A 21871-nucleotide genomic window follows, 5' to 3' on the forward strand; every position below is an offset into this window, starting at 1 on the left:
GGAAAGCAGGACAGGAGCACAAGAAGGTAGAACAACCTTTTTGATTTAAACTCAATTTCCTTTTCAAAACCGTAAAGCAAATCTCCTTTATAAACACCTTCAGGAGTAAAGTACCTCTATCCTGCTCTCCCTCCCTTTTCGAGATGAAGAGAAAACAAAAGAAAAGAAAATCATGTTTGATGAAGTTGAAAATGGTCCCCAGCCTGAACAACTAGGTTTCCAGAAGGCTGCCAAGCACAGTGAAAATCGGACCTGGTCAGGGAGCGGGGAAGCAGAGGTAACAAGGTGCCGGAACTCAAGCTACAAGCAACGCAGAAGCTGTCTTAAAGCAATTCATCTCGAGGGACTCCGCAGTCTGGGAGCACAACTCTGGGTGCATTTGACACCACCTAGTGGGCAGGGAGCCTAAGAAATGTGCAGATGTGCCATCTTTGCTGAAAGCAATCTCTCAGCATGGCTGGAAAGGGAAAACAGGATGGGCATTGATAACAGTAGCGAGTACTTCATAAGTGTTAATGTGCCGGACGACATTTAAGTGGTTTAAAAGCACAGGCTCACTTAATCCTCAAAACACACCTCTGAGACAGGAGCTATTCTCCTCATTTTACAGATGGGGAAACTGAGACACAAAAAGGCTAAGTAAATTGTCCCAGGCCACACAAATCGAAAGCAGGGCAGCCAAAATTTGAACCTTGGCCTGCACTCCTGAGCCTGCACAATTACCCACTAAGCCAGTCCTGAGGCTGCTCAGTCAACACAAGGGTTTAAAATGCTAGATCACGATATGAGGAACTGTGGGTATGACTTCAGTGCTCGACACTCTGCTTGGGTCTTAGGGCAGAGTGAGACAGTGCTCAGAAACAAGAGGCAAGATCCAGCAGTACAGCAGACAGTCAAATGACTCAACTCCAGCTCCTCCCCAACCCTGTGTTGGCAAAGAGGTGGCTCACAGAGCAAAGCCCCTTTCACAGCGGAGTGATGCCTAAGAAGAATCCTGGCAAGGGACCTAGGCAAAAACCCTGCAAGAAGGGAGGAAAGAAATGTGACCAAGTAAGGGTAAAAAATATATACCCCAAAAGTGATGCCACGAAGGAGATGAAAATGGATGTATTAATAAAAATATGGTTTGTCTGAACTAAGACCCCAAAGAAGAATAAAGGCCTCAAAAGAGAGGTAAGACAACAAAAGAATATAAAAGGAAGTTGACAAAGTTCGTGGGAGAAATGGAAAAGAACAACAAAGCCATTACACGAGTGAAAATGTCATCAGAAGAAGCAAGAAGAGACACTACAAACGGAGCTGGGGCATTCAGAGAGGCTTCTGTATAAAGCGATAAAGGTAAGATAAGAAGAGAGCTAACATCAAGCCAAACTCTTTTAAATTGTCAGAAAAAAAAAGACACTCAAAACAAAACTCCAAAACATTGCTACCTCCTGAATGAATTTCAAAAAGTATTAAAAGCAAAAACCACAATACACACAAAAAAAGATGATAGAACCAAGGCTAAACGTACCTCTGTGTACTGACACAGAATGATGTGCAAGCTGTAGATTTTAAAAAACAAGGTTCAGAAAGTGGGTAGAGTATGTGTTTATTTGAAAAGAAAAATTAAAAAACAGGCTATGCATTCATGTGAATGCTTGTATGCATACAGACACATGTGGAAAGAACACAGTTAAACTGCAGACAGCAGCTGTCTCTGAGGAGGGGCACTGGGGGTCTGTGGCGGCTGCAGACGTTACTTTGACCCTATACCCTTTTGTGCTGTTTGAATGTTACCACCACCACCACCTCAATAAAAAACTTTTCAAAGAAAAGGATATATTTTTTTGACCATCAAGTATATGTGAAAATATGAATGACTACACAATGGGGTGCTCTAGGGTCCTTTCTTGGGTTGAGTGGACCAGGAAGTATATCAACACAGTCAAACCACTCAACAAATGCAATGTGCTCCCATTTTTTACAAATCTGATCAAGGCATCACTCTTCCCCTAGCTGGGGATCCAGTTCAATAACATCATATCATTGTACAGCTTCAGTCCTTTCATAGCTTTTCCATTCAGTCAAGAACATACATGCAGGCATAAAAATGTCCCCATATGTACAATTAGAATGAGTGATGTGCTTAATAAATGTGCTTGGCAAAGTTCTAGCCTCTAGGGGACAAGTAGCCAGTGGTTCTTTAGACCTATAAAGGAAAGAGAGTTGCTTTGTGTCATTCTGTTCAGACCGAATTTTCTCCATGATCCATTTACAGTAAAGTTAGGAGCAGAGAATATATAAGAAATAGCTGGCATGGCTATTACTCCTATCCTGATGGCTTCATCGTGGCACACTTGGAAATCCCAGCTACCCAAGCAGGGCCCCAGAATTGTCATGGAGGCCCTTAATGATAAAGCTTCTCTTCTTCAAGGCTAATTTCGAGAGTTACAATGCTACAGAAAAAAGGTATCTTCTTAATTAAAATGAGCTAAAGGCCAAGTGACACACTTAATTTTCCAACTAGAATCTAAATTTCTAAAAGAACAAAATAGGAACCATCTTCTAACGTACTCCAAATGAATGTATTTGACCTGAGTTCAGGCTCTGTGGGGCAGACGGCCAGAAATGCACATGTGGTTAACTAAGAGACATGTTCTGCAGTGAAATAATGACTTTAGTAAAGAAGAGCAATCTTACCAGCTGCACCAGTTTTAAAAAATCAACGAAGACATCACTTCTCAGCATTTTTGGGTCCACAGTTACTGAAAAACATGGACAGCGAGCCAGGTTAGCACAGGGCTTGGTGGAAGTCTCTATTAGACTGCTCTGTCCTCCAGGAAGCCCTCCAGGCCTTGCCAGTGCAGCGCTGCCTGCTTGAAGGCATGCAGCCTGTGACTTCTGAAATACATGAAAATCCACGGTCTGCAACTCCAAGCAGCTGTGACGACAACAAGGACCCACCCCACCAATCTCGGTTGACTCCTTCCGGGGATCTCACTTTCTGCAATGCATACCTGCATCGCTCACTATCCACTTTGCTGCCCTACCAGGATGATGATGAAGCTAATATGAAGAAGTGAAAGATCTCAGAACTTGGACTTAGACTCCACTTTAGCAAGACACTTAGTAATTTGAAAATTTTAAGTCGAGAGCACCTCTTTTAATGATGGGCACTCTCAAGAAGTTACCCAAAAAAAGGGCAATTGTAAGGGTGTTGGAGAGATTTAAAGTCTTTCATTCTTCTATATTTATAAGAGTATTTTCCCCTTAGTTTTAAAACTCCAGATACCAATACCCAGGTGCTGGGGACAGTGCAGACGGGGCAGAGACCCTCCCCTGAGAACTCCATGCTCATGCATGAGGTGCTCCTCAGCCCACCTCTGCATCGCCTGTCTTCCTGCCCACAAGTCCTCTCCTGGACCTGCTCCTTAGCTAGACTTATGTACTTAAGAAATCTGTATTACATATCTTTCTTCTTTCTTTTCTTCCTCTTGTTGTTTTACTGATTTCATCAAATAACTTCTATCAGCATTCAAAACCAGCACTGACTGAGGTCATTTCAGGTTGTACCTTTCTCAAACAAAGCCATGCTTTTCAAAATAAAGTAACTAAGACAGAGTCTCTGTAACACGAGAAACTTTTTATAAAAGGGTATTTCTGAGGGTATAATTTTAGGGGGAAAAAGCCTTTGTCTTATTTTCTGGAAAACATGTGTTATATATGCAAACTAACTTTATAGTCATTGCATGAATTCTCAGAGATGGGGAAAGCTATTGAAAAAAGTGTTCAAGGACCGGCCTGGGGGCATAGTGGTTAAGTTTGCAAACTCTGTTTTGGTGGCCCGGGGTTCACGGATTTGGATCCCAGGCACAGACCTAACACTGCTCATTAGGCCAAGCTGTGGCAGCATCCCACATAAAATAAAGGAAGATTGGCACAGATGTTAGCTCAGCAACACTCTTCCTCAAGCAAAAAGAGGAAGATTGGCAATAGATGTTGGCTCTGGGCCAATCTTCCTCACACCCAAAGAGAGAAAAAAAGAGTGTTCATCCAACTGTACAACTGTTAAGTAGCAGGTACTATGCTAAGCACTTTGTATATTTTAGCTGTTTAATCTTCACAACAAACCCTGAAGTAAATATTATTTCCATCCTACAGATAAAGACATTGAGGCTCAGAGAAGGTTAAGTGTCTGGCCCAAGGTCACACAGCGAAGAGCAAACCTGGAATTTCACTCCAGGTCTCTAGAACTGTGCTCTCCGTCACGACACTAAGCTATGCTGTCTCCTTGCTTTACCTTGCTGAAGAAGATGCACAAGACATCCTGATGATGTCGCGAAAGACCAGGCCTGGAAAAGTGACCCCTTAAGCACCACCATCATTTGTGAAAAGGCCAGTTCATAAAGCAATACTTACTGAGACGTGATAAAACAAACTAAGAGACAATGAAAATTCAAAACATATTACATTTTGAGCTTGAAAAGGCTTATTTAACAAGTCTACAACAGGTATATTCTCGACTACAAAAGACAAATGGGGAATAGATGACTTCTAGAATTTTTACATACTATGTTTTTAAAAAAATGTGCAGCCATGAGAAATAATGAGGTAAATCTACAATTGCTGGCCTAGAATGATATGTAAAAAATATATTTTAAGAGGAAAAAATCGACATACCGAAGTAAAAACTTTTACTCTTTTGCTATGAGGACATCAGTGGGGTAGCTGGTGAAGTTTGAATCAGGTCTCTAAATTAGATAACATTACTGTCTCAATATTAATTGCCTGATTTTGATAACTAGACTGTGGTTATAGAAGAGAATGTCCTTCATCTTAGGAAATACACACAAAGTATTTAAGGGTTAAGTGGCTTGTGTGTGCAACACAAGTACCTCAAAAAATTATATATGTGTACGTATATATGTACATTCATATATAATATGAATGTATATTTACATATATTCATAACACACACAGAAAAGCGAGAGAGAATGCTAAAGCAAATGTAAAATGTTAACATTTGGGAAACCTGGGTGAAGAGGACACAGAAATTCTTTGCATTATCTTTGCAACTTTTCTGTAAATCAGAAATTCATTCAGAATGAATGTTTTTAAAAATCAGGTACAGAAAAGTGTGTAGAGTAAGTTTCAATTTGTGTTTAACAAACACGGATGCACATACACACTAGTAGGCACACAGATAGTTTCTGAGGATACACAAACCGCTTGTACTAGTATTTTCTTCTAGACGCCTAGGGCTCTGGGGTAGAAAGGAATGTACCTTTTATTGTACACTCTTTGGACAAGTTATATTTTTAAAACATTTTGTGTATATACTGTTTCCCCTTTTTAAAACCCTTAAATATTTCAACGCCAAGTTTGCTATTTCTCCCCAACTCCCGCTTTTTGTGAGAGCTCAGTCTTGCTGACCACAGTTTTGCTGTGCACAGCACTTTCAGGACACAGGCAATGGGCCAGGACTGTTGTGCCGCAAGCCTCCTGGGGCCAGAGCAGACCTCCAAGTGTCCCTGGTGCCTTGGCTCAGCTTCCTGGGGAGGACAGAGAGGGAGGTGCCATCCCCGGCACTGCCAGTGCACCTCTCCGATAGCTCCTGAGAGCTCGGGTGTAAACAGTTCATCTTATCCTTTGTTCGGTCTTAATCCACGTAATATCTCTTTGACTTCTACAATCAAAGCCAACAGATAGCACCCAGGGGCAAATATGAACATAAAGCATTTTTAAAACCAAATACAAAGACCACGTATTGTATGATTCCATTCATAGGAAATGTCCAGAATAGGCAAATCTATAGACAGAAATTAGTGTAGTGGGTGACAGGAACTGGTGGGGGGGAGGAATAGGGAGTGACTGATAATAGCTATGAGGTCTCTTTTTGGGGTGATAAAAATGTTCCCAAATTAGATTACAGTTACAGTTGCACAATCCTATAAATATACTAAAAACCAGTGAATTGTAAGCTTTAAATGGGTAAATTTTATAGTATGTAACCTGTATCTCAATAAATCTGTAAAAAAATACAAACACATACCATTTTGCAAGTACTGTTCCAGCTGATCCCTCCTCGCATCAGCCATAGATGTGGTCATCGCCAAGTAGTACTTCGGTGGAAAGGGTGGCAGGCAGTTTCCAAAGACCCGCCTCAGCTGAAAGATCCAGAAAACACACAGTTTAAGACAAAGAGCCTCCAATTCAAGGTTGGTGAGACAGCAAAGCCTCCTCTCAGAGTAGGTCTCAGTCCAGCACTTTATTTAAAATTAACCCTTCCTGTTGGCCAAAAGGAGGAAAAGGGGATACTCTGATTTTCTTAAGGAGGTATTTATTTCAGTATGCGTTTCTAGAGATACTATTAGATGTATCACAGATGGATGACTCCAGTCTGAGTTTGGTAGACTTGGGGTAATTTTAATTTTTCATATGTTTCTATGAGACTTCCCACCACTCACATCATACAATACTTCCTTAACTCATACCCCAGTAGTATCTGTGATACCAATGAGGATGGTTAGAAATTTAATTCCCCCACCCCACCCCCCCTTCACCAAATCCGAACACAACAGCAGGTATTTACAGCTGTGTCAGCTAATGCAGTAGCCACTAGCCACCTGTGCCTAAGGAGCACTGGAAATGTGGCTGGTTGGAATTTTCAATGTGCTATAAGTGGAAAACACACTGCAGACCGTGAAGACTTAGCAAAAAGAAAAGAAAAATATAAAATATCTCACTAATAATTTTTATACTGACTATATGTTGAAATAATTTTAGATATGTTGGATTAAATAAAAAATATTACTAAGATTAATTCTGTTTACTTTTAATGTGGCTATCAGAAAATTTAAAATTATATATGTGGATCACATTACATTTCTATTGGACAGGGCTGGTTTATAGAATTCCTATACGTCTGACATATGATTCTAACAGAAACCCAGTTAAGCCCTTCCCTCCTAACTACGCATGTATGACCCAAGACTACGGCAGTAATTATTTTTATGAAAGCTGATAGTAGATGCATCAAAAATAATTTTTGGTTATTTTAACCAAATAACCAAAAGTGCATCTTCCTTCACTCCAGCCCCAAACTCAGAGTGGTGGCTTAAAGATAAGGCATAGCATCCTTCTCTTTAAAATGGGAGAAAGAAAACCAGTCAGAAACCCAGTCAGGTTTTAACCTGGTACTTCTGGAGCAGTAGGGCTGAAACTCTCACAATTACTGCAGTCAGTGGCTTACAGAAAATGAAAGCAGATCAAAGAGAAATGAGAGTGCAAACAGGTAAGAGTTTTAATTCCGTGACCTTTGTCACTAATATAGTGTGTATTTGACAAATATTTACCTTCCATAAGCCCTAACTTCAAAATACATCAAGAATTTGACCACATCTCTCCACCCTCACTGCCATCACTCTGGTCCAAGCCACTGTTGTCTCTGTTCCAGTTTATCGTAGTAGCTTTACAATAGGTCTTGCTGCGTCTGTCCTTTACCCTCTTCAGTCTATTCCTAATAGAGCATCTAAGGTGATACTTTAAAAATGTCAGTCAGATCTTTCCACTGCCCTGCTCAAAATCCTTCCTGGCTTCCCCTCTCAGTCACGTAAAAGCCAAAATCCTTAAAACGCCCTAGAACTGTGCCATCCAATATGATGCCCATTAGTCACTTGTGACTATTTAAATTTAAACTCAAATTAAAATAAAATAAAATTTAAAATTCAGTTCCTCAGTCATACTACTCACATTTCAAATACTCAATAGCCACTCAAAATGTAGCAAATTGCTACTGAATTGGGCAAAGATATAGAGCATTTCTATTAGCACAGAACGTTCTGTTGGACAGTGTTGGTCTAACACCTAGAAAGGTTATTAACTGCCTGTAAGATACAGCTCCCTGATGTGTTTTGTTTGGTCTGCTAGGTTGTTGTTTGTCTGATATATAGAGAATTTGGATTTGATGCCAACACTTATTTTTGCAATTACAAAATTTTTAAAGTTATGCCTTGGAGGGAATACAAAATAGTATAGCCTCTTTGGAAGATAGTTTGGCAATTTCTTACAAAGCTAAACATAGTTCTGCTATATAATCCAGCAGTCATGCTCCTTGGTACTCACCCAACAGATCTGAAAACTATGTCCACAAAAATGTGCATGCAAATCTTTATAGCTGCTTTATTCATAACTACCAAAAGCTGAAAGCAACCAAGATCCTTCGATATGTGAATAGGTAAGCAAACTGTGGTGCATCCATACAATGGAATATTATCCAGCACTAAAAAGAAATGAGCTAACAAGCCATGAAAAGACATGGAGGAACCTTAAATGCATATTTATAAGTGAAAGAAGCCAGTCTAAAAAAAGCTACATGCTGTATGATTTCAATTATATGACATTGTGGAAAACACAAAATTATAGAGATAGTAAAAATATCAATGGTCACCAGGAGTCTGGGGTAAGGTGGTGCTGAATTGGTAAAGGACTTGGAATTTTTTAGGGCAGTGAAACTACTCTGTATGATTACTGTCACTATGGATATATGACACTATGCATTTGTCAAACCCACTGAACTTTACAACAAAACCTTAATGTATGCAAATATTTAAAAAATCATTTAGGAGGTTGGAGGAATCCCAGGATGGAATGCAAAATATGACAAAACAATCTAACTATATTACAAATGTATGAAACAACTTCATTGAAAGGAGTGAGGGAAAACAGTGTTGACCTAAGTAGCTTTGGAAATGAGTGGAGTCTATAAAACTAAAGGCAAAAGAAACTGTACATAAGCACTGTACTCTATCTGATGAAGTTTTTCCCATGGGGGTACAGGTAAACAATTCTGATACGACATGTGTGTACAAATTTAACAATTAAATAAATGGATGACAGGTGGTGCGAGTTAGGTTTCTCACTGTTGGAGTGGGAATTTTCAGGTGAGTAAGAGGAATAGGCTAGAACAATCCTGTAGTAATGGATTATAGTTGGAGGTATTGGTCTGAACTCATGTCTAGCTTAATATAGATACAGATAGTTACATACAGAACTATTTATAGACACGCATATATACCCACATTAGCATACACACATATTTTCCTTGCTTGGTCAACTGAGAGGACTTAGAAGCAACAACACTTCAATAGCATTGAACACACCTAGTGCCCAGGTCTGGGTTTCCAATATCGTTCTCCAATAAAAGCAACCAGGGCTCCATGGAGAAAGGGTTGATTCTAGGACACAGGCAGGAAATATATGAGTCAGGAGCATATTGTAGCACCAGAAAATAAGGCAGAGCTCAAAACAAAAAAATCAACAATAGGTGTATGTCAGAGACACAGGAGTACACTGAAAGAGCTCCCGTGGGCCAAAGCTGGAACAATTAAAATGACAAAATAAGGCAGTATTGAAGCATAACCCTAAGTATAAATATCCAGGAACCATATAGATATAATTTATTGAATAAATAAGTAGGAGAGAAGAAACAAATCTCCTGTGCAGAAGAATCCCAAATAATTTATGTAGATACTCATCTGCAAGGAGATGGAACATAAACCCCATTCTTTAAGTGTGGGCTGCGTACAATGACTTCCTTCCAAAGAGTACACTATGACTATGGAAAGTAAGGAAAAGGAGCAACTTGACAATGGTGAAACCTGACACAAATGACCTCAGCCAGGTGATCAAGGTCAACATCAAGAGTGATAAGTCATGTTGATAATAGGTACCTTGAAAATATGTGATTAGAATGGCACTTGACTTTTGCGGTCTTCCTCCCAAAAACCCATAACCTCAGTCTGGTCATGTGAAAAACATCAGATTCCAATAGGGGGACATTCCACAAAATAGCTGACCAGTGCTCCTCAAAATGGTCAAAGTCATTAAAAACAAGAAAAGCCTGAGAAACCTTCACAGTTAAAAGGAGCCTAAGGAGACAAAACAACTAAATATAATGTGATATCCTGGATGAGATCATAGGACAGAAACAGGACACTAGGTAAACGTTAAAGAAGTCTAAATGAATTATGCACTATAGTTAATAACAACGTGTCAATACTGGTTCATTAACTGTAACAAATGTACCATACTAATGGAAAACAATGGGGAAACTGGGTGTGGGACATGAGAATTCTCTGCACTATCTGAAAAATTGAAATTTTTTTGTAAATCTAAAACTGGTCTACAAAAATAAAGTTTATTAAAAAAAAACCCTCTGATTTCTGGCTTCTCTTGAAAAATCAGAAAGTCTAGAATCACTGGGTTCACACTCGCCTGGCCACCGTCCTCTTTAGAGGAGACCTGAGCAGTCCCCACCACTCCCCATTGCCTCTTACCTGGCCCATGCCTCTCAGTTAAATTACCTGCCTGACCCCTGCAACCATTTAAGTTTGCAACCTTTCTTCTAAATCTAGTAGTATCAATATTATAGCAATAATTCCGTTTCTTTTAAATTCAAGGAAATTTTCCTGCCATGCCAAACACCATCCAAAGGCACCCCAGCTGGAGCATCATCCCAGGAAGCGCTGCTCAAACAACCAAGGATTTATGGACCCCCATCTCTGCTAATTCCATTAAATAGAAGCAGAAATTTGTCTTCTCTACATGCAATTATTTCTTGATTAAGTGATCTTTTAAGACAATTGTGTTTCTTGGCATGCGTTCATAAATTTCGCAGATGCTTCCAATTTGCTTCAAATCACAACAGCCTTGAGCCACCAGATCTGCCTGGGTTAGCCACCTGCGGGAGAGCATCCTGGGGGAAGCCCCTATGCTAAGGCCAAGAATTGGGGAAAAGTCAACAAGGATTACAGTTCTAATACCCATCACAGCAGCAAAGAAACTCTTCCAGCAGGTTTTACAACCTGAGCTGACTTCTCAAGAATCTTTCCCCTCCTTTTTCTAATACTGGTCTAGGGAGAAGACAAACATATAATAAATCAAGTAAAGTCTGCCAAAAGTCAGTAATCAACTCCACAAGTTCTTCAACCCCGTCAAAATATAACCTTATCTATTGGTCTCAGCACATAGTTTAGCATTAAAATCACTAGCATACTGAGAACTATCTGGTATTAGAGTTTAGACCAATCACTGTTTCAAAAAATTGTTTAAAGAGATCAAAACGAAAACATCTCTCTTCTGTTCTTTTCTTATAAGGTGTTTTTATTTGTTTGGTCTTTTTTGTTTTTAAAGACCATGTTCAGATAACGTATTTTCCTTAACACCAGCACAACCTCCTGCACCGATTTCTCCATTGTGCAGTTCTGCCTTTTCACACGAAGAGATGAAGAGGACTTTACTGGCCAGTTGAAAATACCACCTCCTTCCCGGCCCTATAAGTCATAGCCCCCGGTAGCTATCCCAGAGCGACAACCTGGGTCAGGAGGAATTACAGACACAAACGGTGTCCTTTCTATAGTCTGTTTCTAACGTTGACTCGCTCATCCCACCTCTCCAAGATGCCTCATAATCAAACCTCCAGATTTACCAGGTAAAGGGCCACAGCTCAAAGCAATCTGGGCCGGGCATCTGGTACCAAAGAACATTAGCATGGAGCTTGTGTATTATCCCATTTGCCCCTAAAAATATCCTTGTGAGGCAGATGATCATCATCACCATTGACATTGTCATCCTCCCACCTTGACAATAAGAGTAACCTGAAGCTCAGGATGATGAGGAGACTTAAATAAAGTTCCTACAAGGTAACGAGCAGCAGAATTTGGACACAGTCTTTTCACTACTTTTTCCTTCTCCTCTCCCTCATTTTCCTTCCCTCTTCCTCCTCCTCCTTGTCCCTCACCAAATCTCTACTGAGCATCTATTAAAGTAGGATTCTGTGCTGGGTATGCTATGCCTACAGGCTTCATTCATTCCTTCATTTAAATATTTGTTTTTGCAACTACGTAATCAGAGGAGACAAAATATGCACACAAAAAGAGGAATACGACAAAGTCTAAACACAAAGCGGCACAGGAATCAGAGAAGGCATCTCGTGCAATCAAGGGAGACTTACCAGAGGAGGCAGGGCTTGAGGTGGACCTTGAGAGAGAGAGAGCTGGGCCCTGACCAGTGGGCCAGGAAGCAGGAGGGGGAAATGAGCCAGGCAGAGGCACTGAATCAGCCAGCCTGATACAAAGGGTGTGAGTGGGGAAAGAGGGCAGATCAGGCGAAAAGGGTGAAGGAGCCAGGCTGGGTCAGCACCTGGAAGGGAGGAAGACTGAGCCAGTGTGTATGGGCTCGCACAGCCCTCCTCTCCCACTGAAGGATCCTTTACAAGCTTCCACGGCTTGTCCCCATTGCCGTGTCTGATGCTGGCAGAATGTCTGCAAAGAGGCAAGCATCCTTTTCATAGAGTCCAGTATCACTTACACAGATGGCCTCATCTTTAACACTTGGCCAAAATAAGCCAGCGAAATGTTTCCTTCACAGATTTCTTTAAGTCTATTTGCAGGAGGTGGTGTAGGGAAGGGCAGGGGCATACATCAAACTGGTTTTATTCATCTAAAGGCAAAGAAAAAAGTCAAGTGAGGCAGTTCACACAGCAGAGATAGATGGGCAGCATTCAGCAACAGAGGGGCAAGCTGCCAGACCTCGAGGGAGCCTCAGTGGGGGACGGGGCCGAAGGCCATGACTTGAGTGTGCAGATCACAACCGACCTCTGGGAAACACAACCATCTCTCCGCAGTTCAGTCTTATACACATTAGCCTCCTCAGAGCTTGGCTGAGAAGGAGCAGGGGCCACCTCACCCGCGACAGGTGCTCCTCCTCAGTCGCAGAGTTATCCAATATACAAAGTGGAAACACAATTGTTAAAGCCAACAATGCACTCAAGTCAGGATCTTCACTTAATTTAAAACAGCACATGGCACGTAATAAAAACTTAGTAAATATTTAAGTAAACGAATAAGTCAGTTAATTCTATAACATGAAATGTCTATTCTATTGAGGTGCAGAACTTCCCAGGGAATAAAGTAGAAATTAACTTATACTCAGAAAACACATACACAGATGGGGCCTTTATATTGTTTCCTATTTTATAGTGCTTTGTATAAAATCAGAGTACAAACTCGAGCAATTTCACATCTCCATGGAAGAGAAGAATAAAAACATGCTGAGAAGTGGCTGGGAGAGGTCAGCCAACCTTTCAGTCTCAGACTTAGGTTGCCAGATCAAATACAGGATGCTCAGTTACCTAGGTCCCAAACATTGCATGGGGCATACTTACACTAAAAAAGTGTTAGCTGTTTCTCTGAAATTCACATTTAACTGGGGATCCTGTATTTCTGGTTGCTAAATCTAGCAAACTTACTCAGACTCTTGATTTATAAAATGGGAGTAATAACAACAATTGCACTACTGACCTTAAAGGGCTTGCTGGGCACCTGGAATAAAATCCTGTGCCTGGAACTCTGAGGACAGAAAGCAGACTTTGGTTGTCTGGGGCCAGCGGTAGAGGCAGGGGATCAAGGGCAAAGCGGACAAGGGAACTGTTCTTTATCTTGATTATGGTGGCAGTAATCGTATACACTGACTGAAATTCACCACACTGAACACCTAAAATTGGAGACTTTTATTATGTTATTCCAAAACAAAGTAAAAGCATGTTACTTTAAGACTTAATTAACTGTATTTACTGATACAATTTATTTTGTCAACTTTAGTAAGAAACCACAAAATGTAATGGGTCCGAGCAGGCTCCAACACTTACTAAGCAGCAAGACTTTGGGCAAGGTGCGCCTCAGTTTTCCCATCTGTTAAATGGGGCTAATTATAATCCTAGCTCATAGGACTGTTGTAAAAATTAAAGATGCTATCCTATGCAAAACTCTTGGCACCAACCTTAGCACACAGTAACTGCTTAACTGTTAGTGTTTTAAATTAATAATAAATACCAATAGCCATCTAAGATCTAAATAGTTTCTCTAAAATGAAGTTGTTCCTACAGAAAGGGGAAAAATGATAAGTGCAAGGTGTAAGGTAGTTGGAAACTGCATAAAGAAATCTCCACTTTAGGATTTTGGAAAAACCCGAGACAAATGTGAAGTATTCATTAATATCTATTGCATGTGCCACAGAGGGCACTGGGCTTGGCAGTTCAATGTTTCAGAGTCCACTATAGGGAACAGCCAACGGTTTCTTGTTCCTGGCTTCCAACACAGAAGATCGAGAACAAATGTTTACTGACTTTACGTCTCTGCTTCTGGACCTGCTAGGACTTGACAGGTCTGGGTTTTTCTGGAAAAAAGCATTTTCGTAAGTCTGTTGGTTAAGGAGGGCCAGATTCAGGAATTCCTCCAACCTCTGAGGTAATAAATCTTTCCTGAGTGTGTACTAAGTGCCAGGCTCTGTGAGAAACTGGTCCGTCTTCACAAGTAGCCTGTGAGCTGACATCCATAACCAGCTATTTGCTCATTATTTCTGATGAGAAAATTGAAGGTCAGAGAAGAGGTGAGGTGACCACCCAGGAAGTGGTCAGTCACTTCCACTGATCTCCCTGCTCCCTTCTGCTTCTCACCTTCTGATGGCTACCTCCCCAGGCCCACCTCACATTACAGGCAGACAGAGGAGGGGGAGAGAGAACTCAACTTCCTCCTCCAAATGCCTGGAACACCTGCACTTTCTCTTCCTTCCAGATCCTCATCTGCCCGCCTCTGCACTCCTCCCAACTCCCCAAACATGTCTCGTCACAAGCAGCTTCTCATCTTTCAGAAGTCTGAATCCATGCCCTTCCTCATTCAGTCACCCGACCATCAATCCTGCGGGCCTATTGGGTCACAGGTACTGTCCAGGTGCTAGCAACTCAAAGACCACCACAGAAATTAATTAACAACCACTTTACAACTATTTTCTGTTGACTTCAAAGATAACTTAATTATACCTTGAAAATGGACTTTTCCAATGCACTATGACGTACGAGCAAGAAGGCTCGCTGCAGTCATGTTTTCAGTTGTAGAAAAGTCGAACTGAGCTGGCCATCAACAGAAGATGGTTAAGGAAATGTGGTCCATCTACTCACTCCAAACCAGAGACTGTCAGAAAAGACTGTCCCAGAATTGTTAATAGCTGTTGCCTGGGCAAGTTACTTCCTTTCCTTTGTTTCTTTCCTTTTCTCTGTTTCTTATACTTTAAGTATGTGCTCTTTATAATCAGGATACAAAATCTAAAAAAAATTTTAAAGAACAAACTGTGTGGCGGTGGAGGTAGGTGAAGCTTATTTCCAAACTTCCATTTACTCCTCTCACCCATTTTGAAGACTCACAGCCCTTCCTTATTAGGACAATAAAGCCCATGAGAAGAGGCTAATAAATCAGTCAGCCTGCAGAGAAAATGGCATCAGGACCTCAGAGTGAGAAACCATGTGTGAAATGGCCTCCTGTCTTGATAAGTCATCTGTCTCCTGGGTTCCCAGCCTGCCAGTACTTGAAGCCTATGAATATAGTCATTTGAAAACAAAAATAGGCACCTTTTTAAAGGGGGTAAGCTTAAACTCTGGGAGAAAAGAGATTAAATACTCATGTACAAGTTTCCTCAGACTACACCTTGGTCTAGACTCGGTTTGGTCATTTCGAATGGGGACATTGTCGTGGGGAACAGCTGGCACTGAAACGGAGGGCACCACTGCCCAGCACCGTGCCAGGTGGGGCCGGTGGGAGCACTGCGCCGGAAGGGGTTGGGAGAATCACCTGCGTGTGCCCGGTCCCTCATCTCCCAGCTGCAGATGATTAAGAACGGCACCACGTATTCATTGAGCTCTACGGCAAGCAATTCACAATCCTTACCACGACCCTGTTTGACAGACTAGGAGCCTGAAGCCCTCAAACGGCCCAGTGTTTTGTTAGAGTCACGGGCCCAGAGCCCGCTGGGCGCGCTTTTCCTCACCCGCCTCGGACCCGCTCACCTGTTCGTTCCAACGATGCAGCTGGCTGTAGCGCACCCTGCAGAAGAGGAACCCGTCCAGGTACACGGAGTACAGCTGCAAACAGAGACATCCCGTCCCAGATTAGCCGAGCGAGGTGAGCCCCCCCCAGGTCACCGGCCTCCTCCCTGCCCGCGCGGACCCTGCCCCCGGCGCACCACGTAGCGGCCCCCCAGCGCGTCAGGCCGCTGCTGGGACACCGGGATACAGAAGTGCATCTTCAGGGCTCGGGCGGCGACTCCAGAACAGCGCGGGGAACCTGACCTGCGGCCGCGGAGCGCGGTCTGCGAGTTCAGGCTCGGGCTGCAGCTGGGGAGGCGGACCGTGGCGGCGCAGCCCTCGCCTCGAGCCCCGGGGCTGCGAGCGCAGCGGGGTCGGCCACGCCGCCCGGGGCGGGGCCCTGCTCCCGGCTCCCCGTCGTCCCGGCGTCCGCAGGCGGGGCCAGGGGCCAGGCCGTGCCGCCTCCTGCTCGCCGGCCTGCTCGGGCTGCGCGCCCGGGTCCCCGGACGGTGGGAGGCGGCGAGCGTCTGCGGCCCCAGGCCCAGCGCTGTCGCCGCCTGTAGCCGCCTGCGCCCGCGGCGGGGCTCCCGGGCCGGTGGGGCCTGGACGGAGCTCAGGGAGAGAGCGGCCCTAGGGAGCGCAGAGCCCTCCCTGGGCCCGGGGTTTCACCCGGCGCTCTGGGGACTCCTGGGGGAAACTGCGTGGGTGGGTTGGGTGGCGGAATTCTTCTGGGGAGAAGGTCCAGGCTTTTCGTCAGATTTTCCAACGGGTTCCTTGAATCCGCAAAAATTAAAAATCGTTGCTCTAGGCGCGGAGATGTCCTGTACTCGTGTTAAAGGAGTCATTCGCTTACTGCTCCTCACCTCATCCCAACATGGCGTTGGGCTACTTGCTGGGTGAGGGTAGGGAGTGGGGGTGCACAGCCTACGAGAAACTGGCTCCTCCAGGCGTCCAGACCCTCATCTCTGTGGCTTGCCGAAGGCCCAGTTCCCCTTCCTGTATCAGGAGAGACAGATCGCATTCGGACCCACCCTCAAGCTCAAAATGCTGACATCTCCCCCAAGTAGGGGCCCCGACAGGGTTGAAAAAGTTTGTGCTCCATGACCTGCCGACACTGACTGTGGTATGCTATGAATTAAGATTTTGGGGGGCCGGCTGAGTGGTTAAGTTCGCGAGCTCAGCTTCTGCAGCCCAGGGTTTCGCGGGTTCAGATCCCGGAGCGGACATGGCATGGCTCATCAAGCCATGCTGAGGCAGCGTCCTGCATGCCACAACTAGAAGGACCCACAACTAAGAATATACAACTATGTACCCGAGGACTTTGGGGAGAAAAAGGGGAAAAAATATTTGAATATATATATATTTATAAATCTAGTAACTACCTTATGACTAGCACAATTAGGTTCAGTTTTTTTATGTTAATATTTGTTAAATGTAACACTTAAGATATGCCACAATATTTGTACCCTTACGTTAGTATTTTTTAAATACCAAATATTTTTCCTTTTAAAAAAATACCTTTTTGGGGCCTGGCCAGTGGCAGTAGTGGTTAAGTTCGCCAGCTCTGCTTTGATGGCCGGTGTTCCCTGTTCCAGTTCCAGGGGTGCACCTATACACTGCTCATCAAGCCATGCTGAGGCAGTGTCCCGTGTACAAAGTGGAGGAAGAGTGGCAGGAATGTTAGCTCAGCCACCATCTTGCTCAAGCAAAAACAGGAAGATTGGCAACAGATGTTAGCTCAGAGCCAATCTTCCTCACAAAAAGAAAAGAAAGAAAAAAAAGAAAATAGTGTGAAAGATGAGATTCAAATCAAGGAAAAGTGGCAAAAGTAAAAAAAAAAAAGAAAAAACTCTGTATTTCCCCTTAATATACCAGAAACGTAAGCAATTATTTATTTTTTTTTTTAACATACCGGAAACCTCATCAAATGAAAGCACCTTTGGGCCGCTCTTGATTCCCAAGAAGACCTGGTTTCACAAAGGTGCCAGCACTCAGGTAGCTAGGTTCATATAAACCGTTTGTTCTCTGGACTAACCGTCCCAAGTTCGTTCAACAGTCTCTCATTTTCAGTTGCTGTGGAAAGCAATTCTCCTAATTCTCTTCTTCTAGTTAAATCAGGATAGGGTTCCTCCACCTTGCCACAGTCACTGGGGTGGAGGGAAGCAACAGCGACGTGTGTCTGTCACAAGGCAGGCCCTGGGCTGGCTCATGCTTCCCTCCTGTCCTTGTATCCTCCCATAACCCTTCCAGGTCAAGGTTAAGAGCAACATCCCACCAATGACAGAACAGCCCCAGAGAGTAGGGCAACTTTTTCCAAGGTCACAGATACTTTTTTTTTCATCTTTCTGAGTAGTTTATTCCAATTGGAATCGTTGAAAGCTCTTTAAAATGCAAGTCATCACCAAGTGAGAGCTGGTGCCTGAAATGGGAATCTGAGGCTAGGCAAGGAGAAGCAGCACGTGCGGGACACCCATTACTTCCTGCATGCTTACTGTGCGCCCCGCTCTGACGTACATCATGCCGTTTAATCGCCCCAGTAACTGTGAGCCGGGAATCATTGGTAGCTCTAGTTTTACAGACAAGGGAATTGAGACTTAGGGAAGCAATATAATGTAGTGGCTAAGAGAGTGGTAACAGGAATCCAGATCCCGGCTCAGTGGCATCTAGGCGAGGGTCTTGGGGCAGGTTAGTGTACTCTTAAACTGTGCTTTCCCCCTCCGTGAAGCCATGTGAATAACTGCTCTCATTTCAAGGGGATTTTCAGTTCAGGGTAGATGGGTTTTAGGGTTTTCCCCCTGCCTATGGGCCATCTCTTATCTGGAGGGCCATCTTATACCGAGGCCAGAGGTGTCCCTGACTGTCCCCTGGGGCAGAGACTGATCAAGTAGGCTCTGGGATCTGGCGCAATCTTCAGGGCAGCAAAGCAGAGCATCTGCTCAGCTTATCCTGGGAACTTTCTTCTACCTGTTCGAGCCCTGGCTCAGCCTCATAACCTTATTCAAACAGAGCCATTTCCTTCCTTTCACTAACGCCCCCCCTGAAGCTGAAGTGGAACCAGACCAGCCTCTGGCAAGTCCCTGTCCTCCATCTCTGATGTCTGCTCCTGCCCATCAGCTCTTACTCACTCATTCCGACAATGAACATTATTAATTTTTTCCAGAGTATTTTGGGTTTTTGTCGAAATTTTTTGAGATATAATTGACATATAACATTGTGTAAGTTTAAGGTGTAGAATGTGATGATTTGGTAATTATATATTGTGAAATGATTACCATGAAAAGGTTAGTTAACACATATATCTTCTCACATAGTTACCTTTGTGTGTGTGTGTGTGACCATTTAAGATCTACTCTCTTAGCACTCTCAAGTGTACAACATAGTATTGTTAACTGTAATCACCATGCTTTACCTTAGACCCCAGAACTTATTCATCTCATAATGGAAGTTTGTACTCTTTGACCACTGTCACCCATTCCTCCACACCCAGCCCCTGGTAACCACCAATCTACTCTCTGTTTCTATGAGTTTAGATTTTGCAGATTCCACGTATAAGTAAGAACATATAGTATTTGTCTTTCTCTGACTTATTTCTCTTAGCATAATCCCCTCAAGGTTCAGCCATGTTGTTGAAAAAGACAGGATTTCCTTCTTTTTTATGGGTGAATAACATTCCATTGTACCTATATATATCACATTTTCTTTATTCATTCATCTGTTCATGGACACTTAATTATTTCCATGTCTTGAATATTGTAAATAATGCTGCAATGAACATAGGGGTGCAAATTTCTCTTTGAGATATGATTTCATTTCCTCTGGATACATTCCCAGAAGTAGAATTGCTGAATCATATGGTAGTCCTGTTTTTAACTTTTTGAGAAACCTCCATACTGTTTTCCATAGTGGCTGCACCAATTTACACTCCCACCAACAGTGCACAAGTGTTCCTTTTCTGCACATCCTCACCAACACTTGATATTTGTCTTTTTTTTTTTTAAAGATTTTTTATTTTTCCTTTTTCTCCCCAAAGCCCCCCAGTACACATGACTGGGATCTGAACCTGCAAACCACAGGCCGCCAAAGCAGAGCTCACGAACTTAACCACTAATGCCACCAGGCCGGCCCCTGTTCCTTCTTTTCTGATCGCCTAGTCTTCACGCACCAATAGTCAGAGCCATGGACTGTATGAAGAAAGGTACCTGAGCAATTTTCTGGTTGCTGGGCAGCTTTTTTGAGCAAACACATCAAGGCATAGGAGCCGTAAGATGAGAGGTGTGGAGTTAAATCTTCCCACTCTGTCTTAGCTTTCTTCATTTGTCAGCAACTTCTTTATTCCCTTTGAGGTTCAGACAGTTGTGTCAGAAAGGTAAGTCTGAAGAGCTTGGGCTGTGTGTCTGTCTTTGTTGCAACTCAGCCTGTCCTGGGCTATGTTGAGTCCTTAGGGTCCTTTGGAACTTGAGAGAAGATACAAAATGATAGGAAACATGAGACAGCTGCAAAATTGCACCAGTAATGTATAGTTCTGTATTGTCCGTTGGTTCCTGGGTAGTTTTCTGGTCTGGAACACCTCAACCCAGAGACTGACTATAGTCAGTTGGATAGTGTCCTCCAAAAATTCATGTACACCTGGAATATCAGAATGTAACCTTATTTGGAAACAGGGTCTTTGCAGATGTAATTTAGATAAAGATTGAGATGAAATCCTTCTGGGTTAGAGTGGCTCTAAATCCAGTGAGGGGGTCTAATAAGGCACAGAAGAGGACACACAGACACACACAGAGGAGAAGACCATGTGAAGGTAGAGGCAGAGATAGGAGTTACGCTGCCATAAGTAGAGGAATGCCTGTAGCCACCAGAAACCAGAAAAGGCATGGAAGGATTCTCCCCCTAGAGCCTTCAGAAGGAACATGACCCTGCTGACAACTTGGTTTCAGACTGCTAACCTCCAGCACCATGAGAGGACACATTTCTGATGTTGGAAGCTACCAAGTTTATGGTACTTGGTTATGGCAGCCCCAGGAATCTCATACACTGACGCTGTGCCCACAGTCGGCCTTATGCCAGAGTGTGGAGGGCTGTGCCCTCCAGGCCATGTGTGTGCCTGGGAGGAGATAACACAGAGAGAGCAGCCAACAGGAAAGGAGACCTGTGATTGGAGGCACAATGTCCTGAAAATAGTAAGATCGACAAACTCTTAGACAACGTTCACTGTGGGTGTTGTGGGTGTTTACATAGACAAACCCATTCAGCCATCACAGCAACCAGATGAGCTCAATGCAGCTGTCACCCTTGTTACAGGAGGCACAGCTGAGGGAGTTTAAATACTTGTCCAACATCTCGCAGCTTCTAAGAGGGGAGTAGGGATTCACACGCAGGCAGTCTGGCTCCAGGGCTGTGCTCCTAATCACTTCTCCAAACAAAAATACTTTTCAGTTCATACTTGCTCATGGGAACAACTTAAGAAAATTGAGGGCCCCCAGGTTTGGGCACTGACATCGGGAAGAGATTGCCCTATGGAAGTGAAACTGCTGGGGATCGAGGCATTGCAGGGGTGAGCCCCTCCGAGGACACCTGGAAATGGGCTGCCGAGAAGCTCAGTTCCATCCATGCGGGCAGAGCTATAGGGGTGGGAGTTGAAAGATGGATGGGACTAACTGCCAGGCCTCACTGCCTAGTTGGGGGAGGCAGACAGAGAAACAGCTAATACCAGCATTATGGTGACTTCAAGGACAGAGTGACATCCAATGTGCAACAACAGCACAAAGGAGGGATGTGAGCCCAGCCAGCCTGGAGAGGGGGAGAGGCAGAGAAGGCTTTCTGGAGAAAGTGAGGTTTGACAGGGCTCCTTCAGGATGAGAAGTTAACTAGTAAGAGCATTTCAGGAAGGCAGAACAGGAAAGGCCTAGGATGATTAAAAGAACAAATCAAGCAAGCAAACAAAAACAAAACACAAGGAGTTGGTTGTTATAAGGG

General features: G+C 43.4%; 1 protein-coding gene across 2 annotated transcripts in view; it reads right to left on the reverse strand.

Moving 5' to 3' along the window:
• Window positions 1–16307, reverse strand: part of SNX31 (sorting nexin 31) — a 67118-nt gene extending 50811 nt beyond the window's left edge. The window contains exons 1-4 of one of the 2 annotated variants that reach the window (XM_070631871.1): window positions 16057–16307; window positions 15881–15955; window positions 6035–6149; window positions 2683–2747 (exon numbers count right to left, since the gene is read on the reverse strand). In XM_070631871.1, the coding sequence (XP_070487972.1) occupies window positions 2683–2747; window positions 6035–6149; window positions 15881–15955; window positions 16057–16116 (315 nt within the window). In that variant the 5' untranslated portion in view covers window positions 16117–16307. Of the gene's footprint in view, window positions 1–2682; window positions 2748–6034; window positions 6150–9143; window positions 9219–11995; window positions 12093–15880; window positions 15956–16056 lie in introns of those variants that run through there. The other variant, XM_070631872.1, reaches the window with a different exon arrangement.
• Window positions 16308–21871: the final 5564 nt, after the last annotated feature.

The sequence above is a fragment of the Equus przewalskii genome, chromosome 8 (genome assembly GCF_037783145.1).
Source record: "Equus przewalskii isolate Varuska chromosome 8, EquPr2, whole genome shotgun sequence".
NCBI classification, from domain to species: Eukaryota; Metazoa; Chordata; class Mammalia; order Perissodactyla; family Equidae; genus Equus; species Equus przewalskii.